The 14,244-nt window shown below is 38.1% G+C and overlaps 1 protein-coding gene and 1 long non-coding RNA gene across 10 annotated transcripts in view; one reads left to right on the plus strand and one right to left on the minus strand.

The window, feature by feature from the left end:
* The window catches only part of pico, a 137,184-nt gene that overhangs the window by 72,998 nt on the left and 49,942 nt on the right, over positions 1-14,244 (plus strand). For 2 of the 6 annotated variants that reach the window (XM_066286152.1, XM_066286157.1), the window contains exon 1: positions 12,639-12,963. The exons of 2 other annotated variants lie outside the window; for them this stretch is intronic. In XM_066286152.1, the coding sequence (XP_066142249.1) occupies positions 12,859-12,963 (105 nt within the window). In that variant the 5' untranslated portion in view covers positions 12,639-12,858. Of the gene's footprint in view, positions 1-2,748; positions 3,294-12,638; positions 12,964-14,244 lie in introns of those variants that run through there. 2 more of the 6 variants (XM_066286151.1, XM_066286153.1) reach the window with 2 other exon arrangements.
* The window catches only part of LOC136341318 (uncharacterized), a 58,483-nt gene continuing 53,036 nt past the window's right edge, over positions 8,798-14,244 (minus strand). For 2 of the 4 annotated variants that reach the window (XR_010732488.1, XR_010732490.1), the window contains exons 2-3: positions 10,464-10,642; positions 8,798-10,410 (exon numbers count right to left, since the gene is read on the minus strand). This is a non-coding gene — a long non-coding RNA (uncharacterized lncRNA). Of the gene's footprint in view, positions 10,416-10,463; positions 10,643-14,244 lie in introns of all 4 variants that reach the window. The other 2 variants (XR_010732491.1, XR_010732489.1) reach the window with 2 other exon arrangements.

Consider the following 14,244-nt stretch of genomic DNA (forward strand, 5'->3'; position numbering starts at 1 on the left):
TCATTTAGTTCTATACAGGAAAACCAAACCATTGCGAAAATAGCTATTTGTCCATCCACATCATTGCGGCTTAATAGAGACAGATGGAGTTCCTCGGGATCAACAAAACATTGTATTCGGATTACACACGTTATTTCTCGTACAACGCACACGTGACATAGTGGACCAAATATCGAATCAATTCGTTTACCCGACGCCGCTGACGCACGAGAGTTACTGGGTGATAGATTTCTTAACCAGTACCAGCTGGGCGTACTTTCCTAGTTGGTGGATTATCTTGAGGTTGGGGCGACGGCGATTACGAATTTCGCCCAGGGCACCAGACTGGCTAAGGCCGGCCCTGCTCGTCACTTTGGTCTATCAACCCACATCAGTTCCATGCCTACCTTCAAAGAAAAAAATTTATGGTTTCATTTACTTTACTATTCGGTCTACGTAGTATATTTGCTACAATACACCTATTCACCGTATGGCGTTTATGTTCTTGACCCTATCTAATAAAACGTTTGTCACTTTAACGTACGCCATAAGCTTTACGAAACCTTAAAAACTGGGTTTCACCAAATGGATAGAAATAATAAATACAGTTTTCTGAATCGCACTGGTTGAGTTTACACTTCGCAGCTGGAACCCACGTCAAATATTTAATAACATTAGCCCACTGACATGTATGTAACATTTATTGAGCTAGAGTTTTCTAGAACCCCTTTTAGGTTTTTTGGAAAGCTTTAGATGCCCGAATTTTAAAAATATGTTCATTTACACAAGACCAAGTGATAGATTTTCTGTTGAAGCAACTTATTAGTCAATGTAAATTGTCTCACCCAAACTCAGGTCTCCATAAAGAGTGCAAGCTATAAAATATACCATTACCATTATTAATTCGACGTCCTTTTCTATCACGCTTCATAATATCTATTTATTCTCTTCGTCACGAATCGACGTGCGGTGGGTTGTTCCTATCATTTTTCTGCATGCAAGCTTACCGGAATCATAGGCGTAACATGATTGATTTTAACGTTGTGTGTATAGCCATGATATGATTATGTGCCCGTGAAGTACTAGATTGAGATAGGTCTCTAAGGTGTAAGGCGAGTGCGGCCCATTGGCCTACATTTGAGTCATTTTAAGTTTGTCAAAACTTAGATTGACACTCCTGTTGATTAAAAGTTGAAGTTTCTTGCTATCATTTTTTCCTTAAAAAATAAGTTAAACCCTTTTTACTTTCGGAATAAGAACATTAAACCATACATAAATAAACCAAAATTTTGAGTAAATTAACACATAAAAAAACAACATTTTCCCACAAAAAATTTTCTTTTAAGTAAAGACTATTAAAATAACCTTGACAGAACTTATGTTCAAAAAATGCCACTTTGTGACGCCCCGCTTTTTGAGGCACCCTGTAGGGTTGCCATTAATTTAAAAATTTACCTTCATTGGCATCGAATACATCCCCGTAATTGATGTTTTTATGAAATTACAAATAAACTCGTAAGTGTCCGAGGGGCTGGTAAGTGGACATCCTGTTTTTAACCGAGTATCATAATTTCTCTTTGCGCTCAGTGTGTTAATAACATTGATTTTAATATTTACCCCCAATCAACATCAACAATTTTCTTTGAGCAATTGTTAATATTCACGTGGAAAAAAGTATGGAATGTTATTTTTTTTTTTTTAATTAGCGAAAGGTGGACGCTCTCTGGAGCGATGAGAATACATTTACGTTGTTTGGATCGGATGGTGGACAGGATGTACGTGGACCAGTGGGTAAAAGATACTCTCCAAAATATCAAGTTCGTACTGTAAAACAAGGAGGTAGCAATTTAATAGTTTGGGAATGTTTTTCTCTATCTCGCATTCGGCCACTCCACAGAGTTGAAGGAAAAATGGATCGTTTCCGATAACTAGGAATTTTACAGAATAAAATGTTGTCATTTGCTGTCGAATCTATGCCATTAATTTGAAAATATGAAAAATACAACGTTTCAAAACACGCCTCCTCAAAGGTAGGTAAAGGTTGTTTTTCGTGAAATAATGTGAACCTAATGCACTAGCCTTCAAAATCTCCGGATCTTAATCCCGCAGAGCATCTCTAGGAAATATTAGATTGCATAATTAGCAAACGGGGCATTGGAAACAAGGAAGAATTGTGGAAAACTATTCGTGTCGAATTTCACGTTAAACACTTCAGTCATTAGGCGATTCTGTGCCTAGAAGCGGCCCGATGGTACTAGATGCTAATTTTTATGAGACAAAATACCAAGTTATTCATTTCTATCGTAAAAAAAATATAAAAAATATTCCATACTTTTTCCAACCACATATTTGTATTTTTATATAGAAACTTAAATCACTGGGGAATTTAGTTACTGCTACCTGTACGTCTAACACGTAAACATTACCAAGTAAATCTGACTATTTTTACAATATTCTAGGAATCAGAAAGAAAATGTTATTATTTATTAAATGTCCCATATTTTTTTCCACTGCTAAATTTAAGACAGATGAATCTGGTCAATTTCAGAACGACAATGACTTATTGAAAAGTTTGGAACACTCTGTATTAAGCAAAAGAGAACTTTTTGCCCAAGCGTAAAAAATACCTTCTAAAAACTTATCCATTTATTAAACATATCGTTACGCCACTGTCTACAGGTAAGGTGTGCAACTCCTGACAAACCCGAAGGTAACGCTATACCACAGCGGCTTACAAAATGGTCAAGAGATTTCAGTATTTTAGTCTACCAACGCTGGTTCTTCGTGGAGCAGCTGCCGCTGTGGTTACCTTCCGCATTTATCTTCGCCATTGAAGATCGAGATATTAGTTTTGATTGACGTTTTATCATTGGTCAGACTACTATAATTTTCTGGTGCACAGTTTTCGTTCGACCCTGTTATTATCGTGAACGTTGCCCTGTTGACAAATACGTTGAGGACAACCAACAATGACAAAGTAGTGATGATTTATGCGCAGTGATCGATATAGCAAAGAGATTCTAGTGCGTGTGGTATAATGGCTGCTCTTTCCACATTTTTCTAAATTCATTAATAATATCAATTCTCGCTCGAAAATGAAAAGGTTCATATGCCGGGGAAGTTTTAGATCGAGTAAAGTCGTCGATAAAAACGAGGATAATAAAGTGGTGAAGTTGAGTGATACTCCCGAAATTCAACTTGTAAGATCTTCCAGTTTCACCAAAACCGAAAGGTCTAGTTTTAGGAAAATATTTGTTTCCAAATTACCAGACGCTACTGTGTCCCGGAGGATATCACTGGAATCCGCAAATGAGGTACAATGCCACTTATTAATGCTTGTGCAATAATGCAAAAAATGCTTTTATTATGATGGTAATTCCTAATTTTATATCAAATTAGTATGATTACGTGATATTGTGTAAGACGTTACAGCACGCTCCGTAGGTAATAGCGGTATGGGGGGCCAAGGTTGGGGGACGCCACAGGACGGCGGCCTTTCCTGGTCGGCGGTTTTCCTTAGGGTAGACCGCGATTAAAAATTTTTACCACACCGGCCGCAGCCGGTTCTGTCCGTAGGAATAGCGGGTATTTTTAAATAGGTGCGAGTACCCCTGGTTTAACACAAGTTGTCCTTTCCAGGTACCTAGACCCTATAAGTAAATTCTAATACAGGACTTTCTGCCTCGATGCTCTAAAGCTGCACGTTCATGTCGATTAGTTTCTCTTCGGATTGCGTTCAAGGCGATTGGAAAAAAATATATATACGGAAACCTCACAAATGTTTAAAACTCAGAATTCAAACCGATTGAAAACGTCAAGTCGACCCCAAGATCATTTGGGATCGACGTGAGTCAAACCACTTCAAGTCGCGACAAACTCTTCAATTCCATTTGCAGTGTGGGGAACGTTGCATTTTTCTCATTTCACTTCGAGGCAGAGACATTTTACCGATTTTGTGAAATTGAATGAAAAGAATCTTCATAAGCTCAAATATGACAGACGTAATTTCATTCCATTTATGGAAAATATTCGTTTTCCAGTTGTTGCGTTTGTCGTGAGAGCCACGAGTTATTTTGCGATAATAATACACTTATGCCGTAGAGGGGAAAAAAAACAAATAAATTTATTCGATATTTTTCCATCAGATGGATATTTTGTAAATATTTTCGATTCAAATTTGCGGCCAATTTTCCCTAAAATTTCGTGAACCGAAAACCAAAAATTCGGCAGTGTGGCTTACAACACGTTAGATAAAAGCCTTCAAAACTGGCACCTTTTTCGCATTTTCCTCATTTCGTGCTTTCAATACGCTATGAGGAGAACGATCTTATTTAACTCGAGTCCTTTTTGTGAGCGTTCGTTTCGTGCATTCCGAGCAAATCCATGTTAAATGAATTATGGCCATTAATGATATTTCATCCAGCATTCTACGTCGACGAGGAGCAGGAACGAAATTGAGGTCAAAATGTGACAGTATCACCGAACATATCAATGAATTTGCAATTAAGCACTCAAGCGTTTTAAGTCTGTTGACAACTGCCCGGAAAAGAGATTTTGATTTCACTGAATATTTTACATTAATAGAGGATAAAAAATACATTTGGACATATCGCATCCGTCTACAGCTTAATATTATCCTCCACACTCCGTGTACTTAACTAATGTACATATCTTCGAATGTTGGACATTACCTACCTACATTTGATCTATTGATCCGCCGCCCGAACGCCTTATGTCAATGGACCTTTCATTAACTCGAAATGATGCATGAGAGCACACGAAAAAACAACACAGTTTTGTCCTCGGTAGCATGATTATGCAAATCTCCGATGTGACTCATGAGCGAAATTTTTCTCGGGCCAATGACATAAGAGTTAATATAAAATTGTGGTAATTTATTTCGTAACAGTTTGAACTGATGGATGGAATGTATTAGTTAGCATGCTGCAGTAAATTGTGCATATTAATCCTAATTCGTTCTATATTCGGTTGAACGTAAATGGCAAACGTTACCTCACAAGGCAGTATCTGTGAACCGCCTTCGCCGCTTAGAAGATGTTATGGCCATTTCTCGGATGATTCCCTAATACTTCCAAAAAGGCGCTGAAAAATTGTTTGAAGAAATAGGATTTGTTGTTTCACTCAATTTAGCTTTACGTGAAAACTCTCTCATTACGACACGGTAAATTATCACTCGTCTGCCACTCGTGTGATCAAATAGTTTCTCGTGCGGAAGGTGATTTTTGCATCTAAGTTTATATTTGTCTTTCAAACTTATCTATCGTTTTTATGTGTTGTAAATATCAGCACTTCCACGGTATTTATCGGCAAAAAAATGGATCTTTTTGCCAGTAAATAGTACACGGAAAATGTATTTGCCTCAAGGTTTTGCAGTACTTTTTCAGGTCCAACACGTGTTGCCATAAAAATAATCATAAAATGTTTTACACTTAACAAGGAATCCTTTATATTTAGCTATAAAATCCCTTCTAACAGCCCTGAAAAAAAAAAGGTTGGAGTAGGTACTAAGTGGCCCACCCAAAGAACGTCAATTTTCTCATTTACATTCTTTTTCCAGTCGTTCAATGGGTGTTACTTGGCTATTGACCCTTCATAAATTAACCCCAGGGCAAACATATAACTTTCTAATAGGTCATTGGGAGAGAAGTGGCGTTTTTCAGCCGCAGTTTGGTGTGCTCATCCGATAATGTTACACCTTCCAGTGTTAATTTTGAAAACTAGACGATTTAAAAGTTTTGCTGCTTATACTTTCCAAACAGGAAGAATTACACGAATCCTTTAAATCCCCAAAGCAGACGAATATCCGCTTCTAAGAAGTGCAACAACGCATTAACAGTAAACTCATGAAAGCCGAAGACTTCAAAATTAAACAAGTTACGGCCGGATAGTCATTTGAATGATAAAAGAAACCGCCTGGAGTTTATTTAACGCCTTGTAAATAATGCCTGACATGGCCGTACAAAACATACAGGTATCTGTACTCTCTAGGTTTTGATTTCAAAATATGGACAGCAAAATAGTGAAACGTAAAATATGTAGTGATCCTTTATGCACACGAAATAAATCTCTCGAAGAAAGTGTCGATGAAGAGAGAATGGCCCAAGAAGTTGAAATGTAAAATAAGGCCTGGAGTAATAGATGTAAAATTTTGGAGACGTGCCAGAGGACGATGATGCAGACCTGTTACGAGAGATTCTGCTGAACGAGACGCTTGAAAGTACTCGATAAACACGAGGTAAAGACCATTAACGTGGCAAAAAAAAAAGTTCAGGAACGTCTATGCAATACAAGACAAAAGAGACGCTGATGAAAGTGATGTCATAGTCGAAAATGAAGTTGCTCAGTTTAATAAGGCAGTCTAAGATGTTCCTCATAGTAGAGAAAATTTCAGTGCAACTGACAATGAAGCATTAATATCGGTTACTGGAGACTTTGACTATAGAACTTTAACCTTAATCACCTATAGAATTTTCCTCATGAGCTAACGCATTAACTAAAATGGCTGCCAGGTCTTCGTAAAACAAGAAGCTACGTGAGCGAGTATATCATAGTTTTTGCCTCACTTGATTCCTGAACACAAATTGAGCCACTTGAGCGTTGGTAATGGCCATGTACCCACCTTCTACTTTATGTTCTAACTCTACATTAAGAATTCTAATAGATGCGTAACACGATTGCTCAGAGGAGCTACCTACTCCATCTTTATTTTCAGTTCGAACCTGATAAGTTGGTCAAAGACATTTCCCGGGAATAGAAGGGGTCATATATTCTATTGACCATGTATTTAAACTGTAAACCCTACTGTTAGGCATTTCAGGAAATTCATTATCAGCTTTGCATGTCCTTTCTTCGTGAGCTCTTTTCGACAACTGAATGGTCTACGGTGGTTTTTATAATGTGTTCTTTGAAGCATACACCCTGAAGGGTTCTCTTGAAACCCCGTTGTTTTCTATTTAATAACTTGTTTGGGTTGTGTAGAGTTCAATACAATCAATCCGAAAATCTATGAAAAACAAGTTAGCTGTCAACGTAAGTACTCAGTTCCAAATAATCAATTCAGCGAATTACCGATTTAATTTATGTACGAATGAGAAGCGAGCGATTCAGTTTATGTTGTTTTAAGAGATGGTAGACTGGTTAATGCACACGTTAAAGAATTCAGAGATGTCCCTCTTGGCGGCGAAAGTCCATGTTTTGATTCGGGTTCAGATTCGGTCGGTGTGCATCTCCTAGTAATCGTCAGAGCTATTACCTAACGAGTGCGAAAAATGACGCTTTACCGTACGCTGATCGCACACGGCGGGAAACCGGGTCCGGCCGGCGGTGCGGCGAAAACGCTTTGGCACGTGTTAGGTTTTTATCGTCTTCCGTAAGTTCGATTAAATATTACTTCGTTTGATCGAATTTCGACGCACATCAATGTGAAATACTCACAAAAAGTTTTGACGCAGTCACACGCCACAACCCTGTGTTTTCGTGATACGTGTTCCGGACAGCGTTCAAAACGGAGCTTAGGCAACAGCGGCAGGATGCAACGTAAAATCGAAAAAATACGGCAACTCCTTGCCGCACGGCACTGTTTTTATAGGCGAGATCTCTCGGCACTCTCAATGTAAAGTTAAATTATTAGTAACGCAGGACCGTGCTCAGTGCAAGCCATCATATTCGTGGGTCGTGGGTGCCTCACACTCATACTGATGAACTTTGGTCGGTCGTTGAAAGGAAGTTGTCGGACTTTATTGTTTTCTAATAGGCGGATGTCGATAATGTAGGGTTGTTTGCAGAGGTATACGACACGAGTAAATTTGATATTTTATTTAACTGTCACGTCTGTGGATCTGCCATCGTTCTCTGGACATTGTGCAAACACTTTAAAGGCTGCCAGATTCGAATTTTTCCCAATGCGCAATGTTTTTGAGAAGTTTAATAAATAAATGCGTAGAAGGCAATCATCAACCGGCGGCTTAGCGAAAGACTGCACAAAAGAATTTTCGGGGTTCTTATATATAGGGTTTTAAGAGCCTATTGACAGCCCGTCTCGCACAGGCTTAAGATACTTCTTACGCCCACTTCCCTCTATGTACATTGAACTTTAAAATGTATACCGAAGAATGAGCGCGAGTTCCCCTTAAAATTTCAGTAGTCCACCCGCGCCCTTCCCCAAGCTTTCAGCAGGACCGTACTGAATGAATGATGTAGCACAGAAAATATGCATAGTTTTCCGCAAAAACTTGTTACGTAACTTGTCTGGGAAGTGACTATTTTGCATGCAGAATAACGTGTGATTTCAAATGGCACCTTGAGAAGTTGCGTTTTCGTTAAGAAAAAAAGAGGAGGCCACATTATTCCTTTAATCAGGATCAAGTTTGACATGCCCGAACGTTTCCTTTCCTTCGCTCTATACTGGTTTTATTGAATTTGTTCAAATTTTCGAGACCTCACATTACGCATTATCTCGACATCGACCTTTACGCGAAGGGTCATGTTCCGGGGCTTCACCACCATCTCCCGGGATTACCATGTACCAATAGCACAAAAAATACAATTACATGGGAGATCGAAAGGACGCAAAAGAATATTGTCAATAATTTAATAGCCAAGTTACATAAATCCTTGAGATCCGTTCATAGACAAATAAATTTGATTCGCTGTAGCGTGAAGGTCTTTTGTCAGGGATTAAAATATCGTACATGATGGTGCTAGCGCTTGTAATCTAATAATTATACCGTTAAAGCCAAAGAACCACGTGTTGGAACAAGATTTATTTTTTAGCGTTAGTAGATCACAGAATGTCACGTTTGTTTTAGTGGTGAATGTATACTAGAAAAATATCTGCCCCAAAAAAGAGTACCACTTGAGAGTATAAATATATATACTTTCACGAAGTACAATTTCTGTTCTATACATTAAAGTGGTGGATCTACCCATGAGGGTACACTGCATTTCATATTAATTTATTAGTTTGAAAGTATCAAAAACAATCTTCGGGGTGCTATAAAATCCACAACGACAAGGAGCTTTATAACAGTGTAACAGTTACCTTCCATCTTCCGCATGTCTTAACATAATTACTTGTAACGTAATCGCTCTGTATTTTAATGCGGTCTTCTAATAAGGCGAACATCATTTAGACTAATTAAAAGTGTCCTTGCACACTAATTAACGCAAACTTAGGCCAATGCGATATCTCATTAATTAATAATGGAAAATGAAACCGTCTTAATGAACCGAATATCAATTTATGGAGAATGTCGCCAAAAGTTATTTGGTATTCCATCGTCGGATTAGGCAATAAGACGCGCTGGGCCATGGTTGAATCGCTCCTGTGGATGGGCGCGCAGGTGCCATGTCTGAACGGGTGACGCGCACAGATCAGGACAGTCACAATCAGGTCACCGGATCAAGTGTCTACGTTCAAAAACTGAGACCCCAGAAAAGTGATACTATTCGTTTCACGATCTTGAAGGAAATCCTTCCGTTTGCCCCTACCAGGAGCAACGAGGGATGCATGATGAGAGAGAGAAATTTGGTTATTTAACGTATAGTCCTTTTGGTCCTCATACCTTTGGACTCGTCCTTGATGCCCGTGTCCGATAGATTATCTTACTTATTAATTGATTAGACTTATCATGAATGAGCGTGAAACTGCAGTTGTCCCATGACCTAACATATCGGTTGCATCTCACTATCTATTACCTTTCACCTGGCAGTTTCAGCTTCGCAAGAAAATCGATTGTGTCCGCTTTAGTGAAACTTTGCAGATGTCCCCCGTATTGATGCCTGTGCCGTGATCCTCCCTCAGCCCTCAAGGCCGCCCTAGCGTGTTGATTTCGTTTCATAGACGCTCCGTCGCCCTTAAGTGTTCGTTATTCAAGCCAAAATTTGAAGTTAGGATGAAAGATGCCTTGATGGCTTCTCGAAATCGAAATTATAGACTGTATTCAAGGGGATTTTGACCGACAGGAGAGAGGGTATTTGTGAAATTATAAATTTAACAAATTATTTTGGTGATTTTGTTGATCTTGCCGGACTCATTACTAATAACGAAACGATTAATATTCGTTCGTATTGTACCTACATTACGAAGGTAAAAAAATAGAAATGTTGAACGTCCGGGTCTTCTGACAGCTTCCATTGCATGCAGGAGCCTTCTTACTTTTGCTCCACTTGCAACAGCTGCGGACGAGAAGACCTTCTCGAAACCAACAATGACTAAGCGGAACTAACCTGAAATGCATCGCACGAAGATCCAGGAGTGTTCGCACACAGCAATCGGATAGTCTTTTTGAGTTATTTTTGAGAACCCACTCAAAATAACGCCCCTATAGCGCCTTACCCGGTTGTCTTCCAGTAGGTGCAGGTTCGCTACCTTTCTGAGCGATGTTCTGTTTAGGTCTTCAGGACCTACAACTGCCCTGGGAGCTGGTTGTTCCCCTTGTTTACACCACGATCGCAATTCTTACCTGTTGCCTGCTCGACTCCATGAAACAATGGGATCTCTCATACGATGCAGAATTGGTGGTTCTGGATCCATTCACATGCCAAGTGTAGTCTGGCTTCTGTCCGCCCCCTTGCTGGTCCCTTAAGTGTGCATTTATCGCCACCTTGTTGAGCCTACACGTCGCGTTTTTCGCCATGTGACCTGGAAAAATCACCGATGTGCGAGGGTTGTAAATTTCCAAAACTTACGCGTTAGGTACGATCATATGTATATACAGTGGATCAGAAAAACATTCGGACACTTATAAGCATAGCGTATTAAGAAATAATAGATAATGCATTTTTTTATAGTATTCTTTGTAATGAGATATTAACGATAACGTAAAAGTATTGATAACTTTTTTCAATGGTTCAGAATGTATAATACAACAAACCATATGTATATTTCGGACATTACTAAAATATTCATACATTCACTCTTAAAACTAATGATTACATGAAAAAAACTAACTAATTCTTAATATGACCTCCTTTCTGATCTATCACACAGTGCAAACATCTAGGCATGGATGATATGAGATTTTTTATAAAATTTATATAAATTTTTTCCCACTCATCAAGTTCGATTTAATTCATTTTTGTTTGAAATGTATGTGTGTTCTCTTAGGTTTGTGTCTGAATAATGCCACACGTTTTCAATGGTATTAAGATCTGGAGATTGCGCAGGAGTTTTAATGACTTTTGGGCAGTGGTACAGCATCCATTCTTGCACAGTTTTAGCAGGGTGCTTTGTATCATTATCCTGATAAAACTTAAAAGTCCTCCTTATGCCCGTGTCTCTAGCACTTTTTAACACATTAGTTTTTTTTTAATGTTCAAGTTCAAGTTCAAGTTTTATCCATGATATCTCCACTGGAAATCGATTCACCAACTTTCGCAGGCGAAACACAGCCCCACACCCATGCTGACTCGCCTCCGTGTTTTACAGGGGCACGGAAGTTTTCTGACTTTATAGCTCCTTCTAGGGCTTTCACCACACCATTTGACGTCCATCGGAACGGAAAACGTTGAATTTTGATTCGTGACAAAGAATTACGTCATCCCAAAAGCTATCTTCCTTTAAAATAAACCCCGAAGCAAATGTGAATCTAAAGTTTTTATTTTTGTTGTTGAGCCAGGGCTTTTTTCTAACTGCCCTCCCATTATATCCTACATATGCATATCCCATTATATTCTATGTATGCAGCATATCGAATAGTTCCAGCATTTACTTTTTTACCCGTTTGTTGTTCTGGGTTTATCTGCAGTTTAAGAGCGCTAATACTGGGATTTTTTTCACTTGGTCCATAACAACCCTTTCTTCACGTTCGTTTATGGCACGTGGACGTCCGGATTGTTTTAAGGAAGAAATGTAATCTTGGTTTTTATACCTTTGGATAATGCCATTAACTGTACTCTTCGTTAAATTTCGTTTTTCTGAGATTTTGCGTTAGGAAAGCTTCTTTTCTTAATTCAACATCACCAATTGCCAATTAAATCGAAACTAATATTGTTTTTATTTTTAATTCGATCCATTTTCTTCCGTTCTGACTTTGGTTGTATGTTGCAATAAACATGAGAGTATTGAAGAATCAACGAATGTCCGAATATTTTTTTTATATCCAAAATCGATGCGGGATTGAAGTTTTATCAATTTTTTTGCATTGAGGAGAAGGAACATATTTACATGTTTTTGCATTTTCGTTAGTATTAAACGACTACAAGAATCGTATTAAAAAGAAAAATAAACACTCTTGAAGATATCGTTAGTTATAAGCAAACGCCGCTCAGAAGCATGGGTGTCCGAACACTTTTCTGATCCGCTGTAAGTATATTTTGTAAAATGTAGTTGGAGCGTTAGGTGAACATTCGCAACGAATGTTACATTATTATTTATCCAACAATGTATTTGCACATTTCATCATCAATCACTCATAGTTTAACTGATACCAGCAACAATGACGTTCCAAACGAATAGATCCATAACAATGCGTAACATTCTACAAATATGCGCTATTGTAAGTCTCACTCGCATCGGGATTAATCACAGAAAGAAAATCCAATAGCAGATAATAATTTGACCTCCGCCACTGGCTCGACAATCAACTGTTCTGTATATGTGTAGTGTGCCTTACTGTTCTTATGCAGCCTCAGACTTTGAATTTTAGTTGCCTCTAGTTGGCTGTGCAGCGCAAACAAATGACGATAAAACATGTGCCAGTCGGTCGACGGGATGCTACGATCTTGTTTCAGTTTTTCGTGAGTTTAATAAAATTTTGAAAGTTTCATGGATTAGATATCATCGTTCGTGAGTGGTTATTTGAGTTACTCCGTTACTCCACGCCTGGGAGTTGTGGCCGATGATAGCCAACGTTAGAGATGTCTTGGATTCGGAGGGCATCGGATCCAATTAAATTTTCCAAAAAACTAACTGGATACGAGTTTGCTGAAGATGACTCTGGATCAATCTGTTCAGATGATTCGGTGTGTATGATAATGTATATGTCAAGTTGGATAAATGTGAATATCTTTGCGCTATTGAGTTCGTGCTTTGGAATTTCAGCGATTAACCTCGACTTAAGGTCAAAGTGCAAACAAAGGGTGAACATTCAAGAAAAACCTCGCACTAGGCACTGAACCGTAAACGTATGGCGTTGATTAAGCCATTTGCTATTTATCAACAAGCATCTGAGACACGATTCATGACATGAATTTCTCCATCTTTTTAATGCTCACCCTTTATTTTTGCGCCAGTCATCGTACCATCAGAACTCAAATGACGTAGATGCGAATATCAAAATCACGAAATGAAGGAAATGAGTGGAAATGAGTTGTGTAACGTTTTAAAGGCGATAAAATACGGGGTGCCCTTGACGTGACTGTCCAACTCTTGATTAAAAACTCTTTAACCAAAAAGAAGGCATTTCAGGCGAACTTGACTATATCCAATGTATTTTCGTTTCAACCACTAGGGGGCGCTAAAGTTCCCAAATTAATATATATATATCTATATTTTTTTTTCCGAAATAATTTCCAAATCTGCCTCTATTGATCTTCATTGATTTTGTAACTGAGAATTGCTATATACATTGGCGTGTTTTGACGTAAGATGGGTCATTTTTTATGCGTGGAAATATTAAAAATGGCATGCGGTTCGTTAACAACAATTCGTATTTTTGTTACCCCCTGCACGCAAGAATATAATTTTTTTACCTCTAACTCATTTTATTTTGAAAATTTTTTTGTTTTGAAAAATTTTTGCCACACATACATTTTCTCTGCAAAAAATTTGTTTTTATAATGCTTTGCGGTCGAACATTGTTGTGAAAAAAATATTTTTAAAAGCCCGACATGACCCCCAAAGTACAGATTAATTGTCTAAAATGAACTTATTTATGTGTTTAGGAAAATAGTCAATACTTTGAACATTTGTTATAAGAGTTGAACTTCGTTGGTTGCCATTTAAAACGAAAACTTTTTCCATGTTTTCGTTTCGACTAAATAACAATGGTGAATTGTAAGGTATCATAAATAATATTTTTGTAGAGAAACTGTATGTTTTGTATGTGTTCGGAGCAGTAACCGCACCAAATTTGAACAAAATGGCTTATCTTGTAGTTCTATGAGCTGTATAACATGATTGAGAACTATTTTAATGGAATTCTCTGAACAACATGTTACCATGGCCTGTGCAATATAAACTTTAACCTTATTATTTTCTCCGTTTTGTTTGGTAGCCTCGTCGAAATAATAATTGCTATGAAC

The sequence above is a fragment of the Euwallacea fornicatus genome, chromosome 9 (genome assembly GCF_040115645.1).
Source record: "Euwallacea fornicatus isolate EFF26 chromosome 9, ASM4011564v1, whole genome shotgun sequence".
Taxonomy (NCBI): domain Eukaryota; kingdom Metazoa; phylum Arthropoda; class Insecta; order Coleoptera; family Curculionidae; genus Euwallacea; species Euwallacea fornicatus.